This window comes from Gymnoscopelus braueri (assembly GCF_963280865.1).
Source record: "Gymnoscopelus braueri genome assembly, chromosome: 12".
Classification (NCBI taxonomy): domain Eukaryota; kingdom Metazoa; phylum Chordata; class Actinopteri; order Myctophiformes; family Myctophidae; genus Gymnoscopelus; species Gymnoscopelus braueri.
In genome coordinates this window covers 24,017,262-24,033,554 of record NC_137614.1, presented here as the reverse complement: position 1 = coordinate 24,033,554, position 16,293 = coordinate 24,017,262, and the positions used below count along the sequence as shown (strand labels likewise).

The window sequence follows — 16,293 nt, the reverse complement described above, 5'->3', positions numbered from 1 at the left end:
GGAATTCGCCAAGGTGTATATACGATCGGCAAAATCTCATACTGACCGGTTGATGGAAATCAACTTCAAGACGCTTCTCCAGGAGCTCCCGGGAGGGGCAGACTACTTTGTGTCTGGAAATGGACGTCTACGGAGAAGAGAGAAACGGTCGCGGGGTTCGGGGTTTGCTGAGACGGGTCAGCCTAGTCCGGAACGTACATGATGATCTATCCATCCCTTACCGGACACATTAACACTGGTTCACTGGAACATTAACGCCTGGACTGATCTGAACAGTAGGTTACGATCCACTGTATTAACATCTTTATCACCCGATTTAATTTCTTTAAATGAAACCCATTTATCTGGAGAGCAAACTATTTGTTTAGATGGGTATGTTTGTTATGGACATAATAGAAAGACACACGTCAAAGCACCAAGAGGATCAGGAGGTGTGGGGATATTGGTCAAATCATATCTTTTTAGTATATTTGAAATTGAAATTGTTGATAAAACAGTGGATGGGACTATAGGGATCCGCTTTACGCACAGACCCTCAGATTATAGTTTCGTTGTGTTTTCTTGTTATTTACCACCAGAAATGTCCCATTGGGGAAGAGACGCGTCATATTTTTTTGCTCATTTATTAAGCCAGATGTATTTATTTTCACACCTTGATGCTATGTATGTCTGTGGAGATGTCAATAGCCGAATCGGTGGACAACTAGACTATTTAAATTAAGTGGATAACATCCCCTTGCGTCACTCTATTGATGACTGTGTGAACCGACACGGCGAAGCCTTTTTAGAATTTCTACTTGACTCTAAAATGTGCGTACTAAACGGCCGTATAAACCCCCTTGAAGATAACTTCACATCCATTTCAACGAAAGGAAGGGCTGTAGTTGATTATATAGCTGTACCATTTGACTGTCTGGGGACTTGCTTAGATTTTAAGGTGCTGTCCTCAACTAAACTTATTTCAGACTGCCAATGTTTTGATTTAATTGGTGATCGGTGTCGTGCTCCAGACCACTCACTATTATTTTTAAATTTTTTCATACGGCCACAAGTTGGTAGTATTGATGAAATTAACCATGTTCCAAATAAAGAAGTGAGTAATACATTTAAACGTAAAATGTGCAGATGTGTACCAAATTCATTTTGTTCATCTAAAATGGAAACATGTCTAAAAGAACAGGTCAATAAGATGCGGACAATGCAAAAAACACAGCATGAACTTGATAACTGGTATAGTGGAATCTGTGAACTTTTGTATGGGGAGTTGGGGAATGGCCAAAGGCAGGAGGGCCGGTCTAACTTTCAAAATAAAATTCATAGGCCAAATAAACCGTTTTGGAATGAAGGGCTCTATTCAGAGCCAGATTTGAACAAACCACTAATTAGGGATTTCGGACTAGGCAAGAGGCGTTTCCCCGCAAAATTCGGTATTCTATGGCACCCCCCTCACCCGCCAAACACCTGAGCTACCCGTTACATTATGCATAGGTGTGGTTTGGGCGTTACAATGATAAAACCAATCACCGTGCCAGAAGCCATTGCCTTTAAGAGAAGACTGCGCTAGCCGTCATCCCGATCCAATATATGCTCTAGCCTATCTACCTGTCTGCACTGTTGCCTGGTCTGATTATTATAAGCCACATTGGGCTTGTTTTCCTTCTTTTATTTTATTTTATCCAAATACATTTTTATATTAATTTGTAGCCTATTGTGTTCACAATAAGCTTGTCATATTAGTCAGATCCGGAATAGTATATGAAAGCCATTTAAAATATGTATACTATTGGTACACACTGGCTGCTCCCTCTCAAACCCAGACACATTGCTGCGATGCGTATGTGCGTCGCCTACCCAAAATAACAGACATACAAGCTATCAACGGCGCTGCGTCATGTCGTGTCGACAGCCTACAGATCTGTTATTTTGGACAGCATACAATGAGGCGCGCGCGCGCCACGGAGTAGCCTATCACTAAACCAAAAACATTACATTACGTGGTCAACAACATACTAGACATGTAACTTGCTTGGAGCTTTTAATGCAGTGGTTCTCAACCTGTGGGTCGAGACCACAATGGAGCACCCAACGCCTGGCGAGCTTGTAGATCTGCTATTTTCAAATAGCTGATGTATATGTTAGAGTGCTCATGTGGCCCATAGTCGCTTGACTCGCTTCTTTTGGGCTGGTTTTCCTAGACCTGGTTGCTTGTTAGTTGTTTTTCCTCACAACACTGGCACTGATGATAACTAGACGGCAGCCGTCATAGAATCAAAATGACCCCGCTGGGAGTGGTGGTGGCGTTTGTGGTAGAGTGACCATGGGGTTGTATAGAGAGAGAGCACATTTGCGGTAGAGTGAGCATGGGGTTGTATAGAGAGAGATAGCGCATATGCGGTAGAGTGAGCATCGGTTTGTATGAAGAGAGATAGCGCATTTGCGGTAGAGTGAGCATCGGTTTATATGAAGAGAGAGAGCACATTTGCGGTAGAGTGAGCGAGCATGGGTTTGTATAAAGAAAGAGCGCATTTCACACACAGATCATTCATATATTACCAAGATTTAATGAGAAATAAGGCTTCTTTAGAAAAATAACTGACGGGCTGGGCTGGGTCTAATTTGTCAATTATTAGTCGAGCCGGGCTGAAATATTTAGGGGATATGAAAGCTCTAGTTAGTAGTTTGAAGTGCTCATGTGGCCTTAGAGTTGCTTCTTTTTGTTTTCATAGACCTGCGGACTGTGGTTGCTTATTTCTCTCCAAGGCTGGCAACACGGCTCATGGTCCAACGCACAAAGCCATTGTAGTGTCTGTGTGCACTTGACGGGTGATTTTATAAACCAGCGGGTGCTTCTAGAATCCACTATCCCCCGTCCCCAAGCCGTACCCATGTGTGTCTGTAGAATTGCAATGTGGGGGATATAGCAACAACACGCCCACGGGCACACCTCCACGCGCAAATAACGGCGTCGGCATAATGGTGACGGGTAGAGCAGGTGCTAGAATAACCTATTGGGGTGGCGCAGGTCCATTATCCCGATTTAACGGGGAATTTTTGGCCTGAGAATGGGGCCCGAAGAGTTAAATGGTCTGTGGAAGGCAATGCGTAAAGCAGAACATATTTACTTGAAATATAAAGGAGATAAGATTCAGAGAGAACATTATAGAGTTAATTTCAAGTTAAGTCAAAATATGTTTGATAAAAGGGTACGTTATTTTAAAAGGCAGTATAATAAAGGATATATTTTACATTTGGAAGAAACACACGCAGCCAATCCACAACGTTTCTGGGATCAGATAAATAAACTTGGTCCAAAAAGGCAGAAGAAAATACTATTAGAGGTGTATGGTGATGAAGGTCAATTAGTAACTGACATTCCAATGGTTTTAAATGAATGGGAAAGGTGCTTTATGGATTTGTTTTCAGGGAACCAAGAGGGAGACTATTTTGATGCAGCATTTGCTGATAATATTTGTTTACTTAAATCCCAGCTAGAAAATCACCTCACCTCACCTCACTCTTAATCATGGAAATGTTCTAAACAATGTTATTAATACTGAGGAGGTGAAAATAGCTATTGCTGCTCTGAAGGTGGGCAAAGCCTCAGGTTTTGATGAAATAACAAATGAAATACTCAAAAGTACCTGGTTCACAGAGGCACTCTATATGATTTATTTGATTTTTGTTTTGAAACTGGGACTATTCCTTCAGCTTGGTATAAATCTATTGTAAGTCCAATACCAAAATCCGCTAAAAATGACCCTAGAATACCCTTAAACTATCGAGGCATTAGTCTTTTGAGTACAGTATATAAAGTGTATACTTCGATTCTTAATTCCAGGCTTATGAACTACCTAGAAGAAAATAACCTTTTAGTAGAAGAACAGAATGGTTTTAGAAAGACTCGAGCCTGTATCGATGTATTTTCCATTACAACAGTAGTTAACAATAGAATCATGCAAAACAAGTCATCCTTTGCCTGTTACTGTATATCGACTTCCAAAAGGCTTTTGATTTTGTCAACCGAGATCTACTAGCTTATCGTCTTCTGGAAGAGGGTATACACGGAAAGTTTTACTGGGCCATACAATCTTTGTATAAAGCCCCCCAGGCATGTGTTAGAGTAAATGATTACTGTTCAGGGTGGTTCCCAACGCCATCTGGTGTCAAGCAAGGGGATTGTCTCTCCCCTACACTTTTTGCTATATTCATCAACAATCTGGCCAAGGAAGTCAAACAACTAGGATTGGGTTTACACTATGATGGCAGTACCAAACTAGACATTTTGATGTATGCTGATGACATAATTGTGGTAGCAGAAAATGATTTACAGAAAATGTTGATGTGTACAGATAATTGGTGTAAAAAGTGGAAACTGACAGTTAATCATAGTAAGACTCAGATCATGCATTTTAGACAAGCTAGAGTAAAGAGGAGTGATTTCCAGTTTTATTTAGGGGAACAAAAACTACAGTATGTTGAGAAATACAAATACTTAGGTCTTAACTTGGATGAACATTTACATTTTGAATATGGTACATCAGTCTTGGCCGGATCTGCAAGCAGAGCTTTGGGTGGTATTATAGCAAAAACTAAACAGCTGGGTGATCTGGGATATGCTGCCTACTCCAAATTATTTCACACTTGTGTCTGCCCTGTCATGGACTATATGGCTGGGATATGGGGGTTAAACACAAATATGAAAGGACAAATGGTCCAGAATAGGGCTATACAGTATTTCCTTGGAGTACACAAATTTGCACCTGTATTGGCAATAACAGGAGACATGGGATGGGAGGCATGTGAAATCAGATGGAAAGGCAGCATGGTAGCTTTATGGAATAGACTAATCAAAATGCCAGAGAATAGAGTTGCCAAGAAAATCTTTAATTGGGATGTCTCGATAAAAGGTGCATGGGCAAGTACAGTAGAGGATATACTTCTGAGGGCTGGGTTGCTTAACAGTTTTCAAAATAACAGCATTGCAAACATCTCTGTGGTGAAGGAGACACTTTATGGTTTGTATCAGAGCAAATGGTCACAGGATATATTGTATAAACCAAAACTTAGAACATTTGTTATGTTAAAAAGCTGTTATGTTAAAGAAAAATATGTTAGTGCTCCATTGTCCAAAAGACAAAGATCTCTTTGTGCCCAACTCCGTTCTGGGATCCTGCCCCTGCACCTTGAGACTGGTAGGTATAGAGGAGTAGTGGAAGAGGAGAGGGTTTGTATTTATTGTGATATTGCGGATATTGAGAGTGAGTTCCATTTTGTTTTTTATTGCCCTTTGTATCATGACCTGCGTAAAAAAATATTTAAGAGGTGTAGAAACCCGGATTTGATTTGGTTGGATGACGCACAGAGACTTACATGGATTTTTGAGCACAGGATATTTGCACTTGCGGAGTATCTGGAAGGGGCCTGGGACAGACGGGCAAAAAGAACATACATGTGAAGTGTAATTTATTTGTAATTTATTTATTCATTCATTCATTCACACCTTTTATAATAGCTTCTTCTTCTCTGGTGTGCAGGTGAAGGTTCGTAGTGATGGGACTCGCTATGTGGCCAAGCGTCCAGTGAGAGACCGGCTCCTCAAAGCCAGAGCAATGAAGATCAGAGAGGAACGCAGTGGGATGACCACAGACGATGATGCTGCCAGCGAGATGAAACAGGTACAGCAGGAAGACAACACCATGGATCCCTTCAACTTTATTTTTTAGCCTCATTAGCCAGCCACAGACTCTCTAAGGGTGACGATGTCGGTCAGTCAGTCCACATTGTGGGAGACTGTATGTGGAGGCACAGATGGCCATTCAGTTTAGTTTAGTGTCTTTTATTCTACCCTCACAAATTAACAGAAAATAAATGCTTGCCAGGCATTTTTATAACGAAATGCCTGTGGATAGTTGAACTTTGAGGTTCTTTGCTCACAGGCTAACCTCGTGTCACCAGGCTTTCCGCCACGGAGGAAAGCCTGGTATTCATTCTAAAACTGAGCTGTGTGATCCGATTTATAAAAAGAAGGGGAAAGAATTTTGTTCCGGTGGTGTGTTCCGGTTGGCGTCGCATTGTTTTTGTTCCCCACATAATGCGAGTCAATTAGTTTAGCCTCGATAGTCGCGCTATGAATTAGAATAAAAGGTGGACACACCAAACGATTATTATATCACAAGAAATGAAACGATTATACCAAACTTAACACATTTTAAACTAGGTGAATCATTTGGGAGGTGTACGGCGCCGGAGGTTCCGGTCGTGTGTTCCGGCCGCCTGATGACGTTAAGTTATTTCTGCTCCAGACCGTATCAGGAACCCGAAAATGGTATTGATCCCAGGCTACTCACAGGCTGGTCCCAGTCTTTCACGGTTAAGTCAGGACAAAGGATAGTTAAAAGGGCTGCCCAACTGAATTAAAAGCCACACCTTCCAGCAAACACAGGTATATAATATTATAATCAAATGATATATCAAAAGGAGAAGTCCAGCCAAAAGAGAGGAGAAGCTACTGATCTAAGAGAAACATTTAACAGTGAAAGTACACAATTTTCAGTCACCGAACTCATTAAACTTTAAACTCAACTACTCAACTTCAACGAACATACAGTATGTTGAAAACAACTGCAGAGGATGACCCCCACTGATTTTGGTGACCCGATAGCCTTTCATCTAGCACCAACATTAGGTGAAATATTCCACTTGCTCACATTCTACTCCCAATTAACTTACATTGAAAACTGCTTGCTGGATTGCATTTGAATCCGGCAGTCTTCTAGTGTGGCAGTCTCGGTTGCTGGCAACTGCCCAGTACAACCACAGTCTTCTTGTGTTGTCTGGCAGCTGCCAAATATAAATACATTATTATATATTGTTCGATAACTAAGTCCTGACCTGTAGCTAAAACCTCAAATATTTCCTACACTTAAGCAGTCACTGTGTAGTGTATAAGAAATAAATGTGAATGTAACTCGTACTGCTCACCGTGTTTCCACTAGGGGCGCTACTGGAGCAAAGAGGAGAGAAAACAACAGCTGCTCAGAGCCAGAGAATACAGACGAAGACGAGAGTTCATGATGCAGAGCAGACTGGATTACCTAAAAGGAGACAGGTGGGAAGTTAATATAATTATGTCGAATTTAAACAAAATGTATTTTAATGTTTATGTAAAACACATACAGTAAGGGTGCCTGGTGGTGGCTCAGCTATAGAGACACACGGGGACTACAAATTTCACGCCCACTTTTGAGACGCTACTCGAGGTCCGTTAGAACGATGAACTGCAGCTGCCAATGCATTCCCTATGTGAGAGGATATGAAAGTTAGCCTACTTTTAAAATTATCCTGCATTAACTGAAGACGATATTGATTTAAATAAAAATATGTTTCCAAATGTATGGAGTGTCAATTGTTTTCTTAATAGTTGATGTGTTTCACATTTAATTTGCCACTTTAACGAGTTACCCATAATGTTAACACAGCAGAGGGTAGACAGCAGACAGACAAGTTGTCGGATTTCAGTGACATCACTGTCTTTACGAGCGCCGAGCGCCGACCAATGGCGTACCCACTGTAGAGGCAGGAGAGGCGGTCGCCTGCCCAACTAAGACCTCGCCTCCCCGAAAATGTGTCATTGCGTGCTTAATGTCCTCAAAGTCACGCATCCAACAAGCTTTGAACTGAGCAGATTGGACCTTCTGTTCCAGAGATAATGACCAAAACCTATTGAAAACGGCCACTTTCGCCAGTTTTCTGGGTATTGAAAACCTCAAGGGATGCGTCCGTGACGTATATACCATGCGACCACTTGCACTCTGGATCTCCGATGCTAGCGGTTTTGACATACTGATGGAGTATATTATAGTATATTGTGGGTAGTATATCGAGATGAAAGATATGGGACATTAAAAAGGACAAATTAAACAAATGGGACAGATTATTAGAACACAAAAAAAATCGCTACAGCCTCAGTAGTTAACCAGTGAAATGACGGTATTTTACAATGCCTCTCATAGAGATTGCATTGAGAGCTGCAGTTCATCGTTCTAACGGACCCCGAGTGTCAAAAGTGGGCGTGGATTTGTAGGCCTTCCGCTTCCGGCCGTGTGTCTCTATAGTGAGTCTTGCCTTGTGAGTCACGAGGACCCAAGTTCGAATCTGACTCATGTCTTGCATGTCTTCCTTCTCTCTCAAATCAGTTTGTCTCTGTCTCTCTACAGTCATACACTACGAAACAAATAAAGCACATTTGTGGGAATTCTGAGCATGGCTGTAACAATGTTCGATCACCTGTCAATTCTCCTCATTATTACCCCCGCAGCCCGCACACTCCTTCCCTCTACCTCACTCCTACCTCAATTTCTCTACCTCACCCCTGACTCCATCCCTCTACCTCCCTCCCTCACCCTAATTCTGATTTGCCCATTCCCAGGGTGATGGACCAGTCCTCCTCAGCAGCAGGTGGTGCTGAAGAGCCCAGGTCATACCCACAGCAGGAAATACCGACCAACAACATCCTGCTGCTGAGCCGAAGGAAGGTCTCAAAGCGGAGAAACCGTCGTATCCTTGACAACTGGATCACCATTCAGGAACTGCTGTCTCATGGATCCAGATCTCCAGATGGAACCAAGATTTACAACCCACTACTCTCTGTCACCACAGTCTGAGAGGAGAGGGTGCTTATAGCGACTAGGTGATTGTACATGGACAATTGACATGATGTAGATAATGGGAATGCACAGGACTCTTGAAGATGTTACCACTTAACTTTTGTAAGATTAATTCGCTGGTCAACAGTGAGAGGAGTGGAGAAGGAGGAAAAAGAGGGTCGAGACAGCCTCAAGAATGCACGACTCTAAAGAAGGAGCAATGCTGAACCAAATCTAATGAGATGGATGCAGGTGCTCCTTTTTAACACCTTTCATAAACACTGAATACAGTCTGGAAGGAGGCACTCTGAAAGGGGAGACAGGCTCAGACTTTCTTTGAACTCATAGTAGACGGCAGGATGTTGTGATTAGACTAACCAAAAGGTCACAGGTTTGATTTCTTCGGCCATAGCCAACATGCCCTTACCTGGAATTGTCCTTGAGCAAAGCACTAACCTGCCCTACCTTTCCTTTGACCCCTCTGGTGAAGTGATCACAGACAGTGTTTCATACAGAATGAACTACTTTCTGTGACACTGGGTGGAAGTTCTTCTCAAGAGAGTGTCTAGAGAAAAGGAAGGAGTTGAAAGATCTCAGTGAAATAATGTAACACTGAATCACCTCCTCAGACTCTTGGTGTCTGTTTTTCCTTTTCTTTTAATCTACTGTAACAACAAATGAGGGAGAGGATTGCCTCTCTAGGCTTACAGAGAAGACTTGAGAATTCTTATCTTGGTTTTAATCTAGAACGTCTGGAAAGACAGATGGTGTTGAATGATACAAAAATGTCCTAAAATACATTATCGACACATCTGGTTCAAAGGTATCTCATACACTAACACAGTACTACTGACACACTTGGTACAACAGGACCTCTCATATGGTAAATGGAATAGTGCATTGCATGGGTCTTCAACAGGGGGTCCGGGACCCATAGGGGGTCCTCAGAGTTACTACAAGGGGGGGGGGGGGCGCCAAATCATTGTGTGATAGGAATCTGCAAGCTCACAATGCCTCGCGCTGCGAGTCGTTGTGAGCTTGTAGATCGGCTATTTTTGGCAAAGAGGTTTGGTGTAGAGGGAAAAAAGAGCAGACCAAGTACAGTCTACAGAGCCAAAGGTCAGGTTTACTAAGTATTGACGGTTTTAAGTGGCTAGATGTCTGAAAATACTCAATAACATGAATCCAACAAACACTGATGACAGTGCTGTCAAACAAGTGTATGAGGCTATATGAAATCTATGAAAAACAATGTTATACAATATGTAGTGGGGGTCCCTGATTCATCTCTCTCTCAGCTAAGGGGTCCTTCGCCTGAAATACGTTGAAGACCCCTGCAATAGACAGTTGGACATTGATCTGTCAGTGTATGAATTCAGAGTTCATAATATGAATTTTCAATATTGCGTATATGCACTGGCTACAGTAATGTTGCAGCTGTGGAGGACATTATGTGTCCAAAGTTATTGGGAAGCAGGAATGTTGCCCTGAGTTGAGTTAATGCATGAATTAAATGAGAATTACTGAGAATTATTTAACTTTAGACATACATTCATGAGAGTGAAAAGTGTATTGTACAAAGGCTGATTTTCCAGGAGTGTGTGCAGGCACTGAGTAACACTGAATGCTACACACCTGAAAGATAATAAAATATTAACATTAAAGATTAAATGGAAAATCGTTTGTTTCTACATGGGGGGATCATATGGGGATCTGTGTGTCTGTCAGTCCTTGTTTCTTTATGGCCATACAGTACTGTACACATGTACTGTATATAGAGATCTCTGTATTTGTCAGTATAGTGTCCCTTTTATTCCCATGTATGGAGATCCCTGATGTCATGAGTATATAACAGACTGATGTCAAAGTATTAACAGACTTTGGGTTATGGACCTCCGCCAATGGACCCCCAGCGAATGCGTCGCTCCGTGACATCGTGTCTAATGTTGGGTTTGAACCACAAACATAGCCAATATATCAGCATTATTGTTATTATTATAGTCCATACTATATTTGCGCTCTTTGTGGGGGTCCCCGGACCCCCAGCGAATACTTCGCGGGGGTCCAGGGACTCGCTTCTTTAGGGCTTGTTTTCATAGACCGGATATCAACAAACAGACCGCATGGGGCTGCGCATGTGCGAAACACGCCATTTGTAATGTAGGATGTACTGCATGTGTACAGTATCTAGTCTGTAGACCAATGACAGCCCACACAAAACAGAACCACTTCTGGCAATAAATGAATGCAGCATGAACTAAAGTAAAGGGCCATCACATGTAATGTGATGAAAGTGGTTACATTTAAGTATGGGATAAGTGTGGTTACACCTGGCACTTATCACCAGGCTCGACCATAGAGATAAAAACCATAGAGGCGACATGTCATTAGGTGTAAATGGAACCTATGATAAAAGAGGCTTATGTTGTCATAATAATCCTTATATTTTTCAGTACTCATTTTTTAAATTCAAAGTAAGGAAACGGTCTAGAATGAACAAAAAAGGTCAAAGTTTGATTACAATTATACTAAGAGAACAAATCAAGCTTCAAGATATAGGGACTTTATTGAAAATCATGAAAAGACACGGTAAGGTAACTAATGATCTTAATATAGGTTGAGCAATTGCAGGATTCAAGACTGATAATGTTGGGTTAGTTTGATACAGTGAGAGAGAGAGAGAGAGAGAGAGAGAGAGAGAGAGAGAGAGGGGGGGGGGGAGTGTGTGTGTGTGTGTGTGTGTGTGTGTGTGTGTGTGTGTGTGTGTGTGTGTGTGTGTGTGTGTGTGTGTGTGTGTGTGTGTGTGTGTGTGTGTGTGTGTGTGTGTGAGAGAGAGAGAGAGAGAGAGAGAGAGAGAGAGAGAGAGAGGGGGGGGAGTTATGTTTCTTATCTTCCAGGAAGTCAATTGACAATTTAAGGAACTTCAAATACTTTCTAAACGGTAGACACATTTACATCACAAACAGATTTTAGGAACAGTGTTTTAAAATGAATATCAGACATGTTCTGCCCTGCTGCCTTATCCTTGGTAAGTGTATTATTATCTGTCCATACAGTATGTGTAAACTCTTTATGCCTCTAACTGAATAATTTGTCAGTCTCTGTCTACAGTATATTATGTCCATCTGTCTGTCTTTCTCTCTACAGAATATTTGAGTCTTTTATTTATCTGTCTGTCTTTCTGTCTGTCTGTTTTTCTGGCGTGGCTCTGTAGGAGGCTAGCCATCTATGAGAGGGTCGGTCTGTTTGTGTGTGTGTGTGTGTGTGTGTGTGTGTGTGTGTGTGTGTGTGTGTGTGTGTGTGAGAGTCTGAGTCTGAGTCTGAGTCTGAGTGTGTGTGTGTGTGTCCAGAGCTAATCTGGAAAGCGGCTGGATTTCATACTGTATTTATATATGTTTTATATGTTTTTAAAATAAATATTTAACAAAAAACTAAAACAATCTGTCTAGTGTTTGAATATGACCTACTTTCTACAACTTGATCATGATCATCAACTGTTCATGTTTGTTCCACAGCTCTGTGTGGAGTCACTCTACAACAACAAGTCTTTATAGAAACTGAAGGAGAAGACCTTAAAATTACATGCAGGTTCTCAACAGCTGGTGATCTGTTCAAGTCCTTCTGTAGAGGAAGATGCACTACACATCTCATTGGAACATCTACGTCCTATGCTGAGAATGGTAGATACAGTATTGAAAATGAACAAGGTGGATTCTTTCATGGATGGAGTGATGGAGTGTTTCATGTAACCATCAGACAGCTGAGAAAGTCTGACACAGGGACATACTGGTGTGGTGTGGACAGAGGACTCTTTTCTCCCCTCAATTCAAATGAGGAGATTCAGATCACAGTCCTAGATGGTGAGTATAAACATAGAATATTATAGAATGCTCACAGAAAGGTTGCCAGGTACACACCCACCATGTTGGAGGAGAGAAAGCTAAAGGAGAGATTGTGAGCTCATTCGTAAAAAAAATTAACTCAACTAAATATCAGCATAACTAGACATAATATATGATTTTATTATACTTATTGTATGTTTTCTACATGTGACTCAATATATCAATTTAATTACTATTTAATTTGATGTCCAGGCATGTATGTATTTACTTGGGTAGTGTAGAGTACACTGTAAAACAGACATATTAGCAAGGTTAACAGGTACAAGCCCACAATGTTGGAGGAGAGACAGCAGGAGGTGAGATTGTGATGTCATTCCTCAGCAACAAACAAAACTAAGGGGAAAAAACTGAAATGACTGTATTAAACAAATATTGAATTAATCTCATTTGAATTTTATGCATTTATTTCTTGTGTAAGAGTAAACTATAAAATGGACAAATTATCTGCTGTTAGAATCTCACTAGCTGCTGTTAGAATCTCACCTTCCATTCATTATCATCATCATAGTCTGCATTGTTGTTATTATTGCATTAACTTAATATTATGATGATATTCACAGCTCCAACCATCACTGCTCGTCCTCCATTGGTTCCGTCTCCAGATGGAACAGTCTCTACAGTAACAACAGGACCAGATGGTTCTGTAATGGTCTCACCAGCTGTCTCTGAACCTTCTACACCTTCTGTAAGAGAGGAAAACTCCTCTCCAGATACAGGTAAGAACAACATGTCTGTCTGTCTGCTGTGCTTTTTGTTCGTCTGTCTTTGTGTCTATTTGGCTGGTACTGCCTGCCTGTTTGTCTGCCTACATAATGAGCTGTCTAGACATTAACTAGGCTGTTTTTCTACCTGCCTAGTTGGCTGATAGCTTGTCTGTCTACCTCATGGGTTGTTTATCTGTTAATCTACCCGTCTGTCTACCTAGAGTAGTGGGTTGTTTATCTGTTAATGTACCCGTCTGTCTACCTATGGGTTGTTTATCTGTTAATGTACTTGTCTAATAGTCTGTCTGTGTCTCATTCAGTAGATAAGTGTTAAAGTCTGTTGTGATAACTTCCTCTAAACTTTCATAACTGTTGTAATGTGATGATGTAATCCCAAGGAACCATCGTCTATGTTACTGTGGGACTGGTTGTCATGATCACCATGCTGACATTGGCTATCGTAATCTACTTCAGGACACGAACCACAAAACCACTTGGTAACGCACAAACAGACACGTACTTGTGCACACACACACACACACACACACACACACACACACACACACACACACACACACACACACACACACACACACACACACACACACACACACACACACACACACACACACAGGTGCAGAGATATATACAGGCAGAAAGATAGAGAGGATACATTTCAACAAATAACAAAAAATGCTGTGTTGGATCAGATCATACTGACATGAAAATGTCATAATGTACATTCAATGAACAAGTCTGGCAACCTATAACTAGGGCTGTGATATCTAATTTCATATCTTATTGATATATATTGCCATGACCTACCTATAAGCAACCTCCCCTTTGCTTCAAATCGCCCTAATTGGTAAGATAGGAGCCCTAGCTCTGAAAAAGAACATTCCAGGGATGATCTAAGTAAGCAAAACAAGTGATCAGCTAATTAACTATTTCTAAAGGTTCTACTGTGAATCACTGAAAGTGAAGAACTGATACACTGTACAGGATGTATATTTGTCTGAATTGTGTAATAAAGCTAAATCTGTGTTTTGCAGAACCTTCCAACTCTTTCATAGAGCCAGTTTATGCCAAAGCCAGAAAGGTGAGTTTGAGAGGTGTCTCACCAATTGTGTACATATCCCATATCCTGAGTGTAAAAAAAACAATGTGTGTGTGCGTGTGTGTGTGTCCGCGCATGCATGCACAAGTACGTGTCTGTTTGTGCGTTACCAGGTGGTTTTGTGGTTTGTGTCCTGAAGTAGATCACAATAGCCAATGTCAGCATGGTGATCACGACAACCAGTCATCAGTAACATAGTGACACGTGTTTGTGTGCGTGCGTGTGTTTGCAACTAGTCGAGACTGAAACAGATCACTCTTATTTGCTCCTAGCCTGAAGATGACCCGGCCAGCGTGACTTACTCTGAAGTCCAGTTCCACAAAAAGACAGACGTCCATCCAAACCCTCCACCTGCCGAATCCAGTGACTCTACTGTGTACTCTACTGTCAAGTTAGCTTAAGATGAGCTTCAACAACATGGATATCCCAGACTCAAAATTACTAGAAAGGAGCGCTCAGCAGAGTGCAGATCTCTGTCAGGCAGAAGGGTGAAATTTAATTTTCACTGCATATCTATAGTAGCTCTACCCTCCTATTTTACATTTCCATTTCATCAAAGTATCTGGTAAAAGGCAGAATGTGACATTGGCAGTAGAATGTGTGGCATTGTGTCAACCCCCCCAAAAACATGTACTGTGTGTTGTTGGAAGCATTCACTTGCATAATATGGTAAATATTGTGTAGGTATAATTATTGGGTACTGTATGTCATGATAGGATTGCACTGATTATAATCTGTACGTACACTGTATGCGTATATGTTTTGATTATGTGTATTAGATGAGGTGTGGTAATAATGGAGCATAAATTTAGTTTTGTTCATAAATTATATATTTATAAAAAAGCTCAGCATGCTGTATGCTCAAAATGTCTACTTGTAGGCTAATTGATTGTCTGTCTGTTGTACGTTTCCCCAATTTGGAGTCTATTTAACACATTAAAACGAAAAATGAAAGCATCTGTGTCATTTTAGATTTTTGCGTTGGCTATTCAAAAATAGAAGATTTACAAGCACACTGCGTGTCACTATACAGCTTGTACATCTTCTATGTTTTAACGTTTTTGAAAAATCTAGAAAGTGTGAGAACTACTGATTTAGAAGGCATTTGTAGAATCAGCATCAGGTCTTCTAAATTTTTATCCCGCGATTTTTGTAACCCATTTTTTTTCACCCGGTGCAATTTCCTAAGTGATCCTGGGCGCTACACCAGCCCTACACCAGCACTACACCAGTCCCCCACAGTAGGGAGGCCAGGGCCGAGCTCATGCTTCCTTCAGGCATGAGAGCCAACTGACCTTCTTGTCACCTGACAGGGGGGAGTTTCCCTGGTTGGACGTAGCGCGTGGAAGGAACACGTTATTCCAACCAGTTCCCTTCCCCTCCATCAGGCGCCCCGGCTGTCATGGGGGAGGTGGTATAGCGACCAGGATTACTACATGTTTTTGTGAGGGTATTAACTACCCTAGGAGACACGGGGAGAACATGCAAACTCCACACAGAGTAGGCCCTTTCGCCAACCCCACCTAGGGTATGGGCGCTGATGACGCGGAGGAGAAGACACGCCCCCAGCGCCCACAGCGTCCCCGGCGGGAATTGAACCCAGGACCTTCTAGCTGTGAGGCGACAGCGCTAAGCATCAGGTCTTAATGGGTTAATTTGATCAATTCTTTCTGTCAAGGACATAAGTAGTAAATTATATCTTAACGTTAAATGTTGATGTCACCGGACTGAGACTTGTGGAAGTTGTGTGAGGGACATGTGAAGGTCACTGATGTCCAGATCTAGATGAATTGAATACACAGGACCACAATGGAAACAAGCCCTTAGGGCTTTTTGTATTATCCTTTTAGCACCATTGTATAATAATCGTACCACTGTACTATTTGTAAACTTTTAATAAAGTATTCAATCAATCAGTGTATGTA

The 16,293-nt window shown here is 41.5% G+C and overlaps 2 protein-coding genes across 2 annotated transcripts in view; both read left to right on the top strand.

Moving 5' to 3' along the window:
* LOC308096439 (PDZ domain-containing protein 4-like) overlaps nucleotides 1-8,663 on the top strand; it is a gene marked incomplete at both ends in the record, with an annotated part of 34,329 nt that extends 25,666 nt beyond the window's left edge. Inside the window, 3 exons of the mRNA XM_080443861.1 lie at nucleotides 5,535-5,675; nucleotides 6,996-7,108; nucleotides 8,429-8,663. Of these exons, the coding sequence (XP_080299987.1) occupies nucleotides 5,535-5,675; nucleotides 6,996-7,108; nucleotides 8,429-8,663 (489 nt within the window). The remainder of the gene's footprint in view (nucleotides 1-5,534; nucleotides 5,676-6,995; nucleotides 7,109-8,428) is intronic.
* Nucleotides 8,664-12,380: 3,717 nt separating this feature from the next.
* On the top strand, nucleotides 12,381-15,152 carry LOC308097143 (uncharacterized protein). The gene is made up of 5 exons (XM_080444746.1): nucleotides 12,381-12,505; nucleotides 13,108-13,263; nucleotides 13,650-13,748; nucleotides 14,304-14,350; nucleotides 14,641-15,152. Exons 2-5 carry the CDS (start codon nucleotides 13,194-13,196, stop codon nucleotides 14,767-14,769), a joined length of 345 nt encoding a protein of 114 aa, XP_080300872.1. The 5' UTR covers nucleotides 12,381-12,505; nucleotides 13,108-13,193; the 3' UTR covers nucleotides 14,770-15,152.
* Nucleotides 15,153-16,293: the final 1,141 nt, after the last annotated feature.

Coding starts and splice junctions, on each gene's coding strand:
- LOC308097143 (XM_080444746.1), top strand. CDS start 13,194: ATGGTCTCACCAGCTGTCTCTGAACCTTCTACACCTTCTGTAAGAGAG. Junction 13,749..14,303: donor ACGAACCACAAAACCACTTG/GTAACGCACAAA, acceptor TGTGTTTTGCAG/AACCTTCCAACTCTTTCATA. Junction 14,351..14,640: donor TTTATGCCAAAGCCAGAAAG/GTGAGTTTGAGA, acceptor ATTTGCTCCTAG/CCTGAAGATGACCCGGCCAG.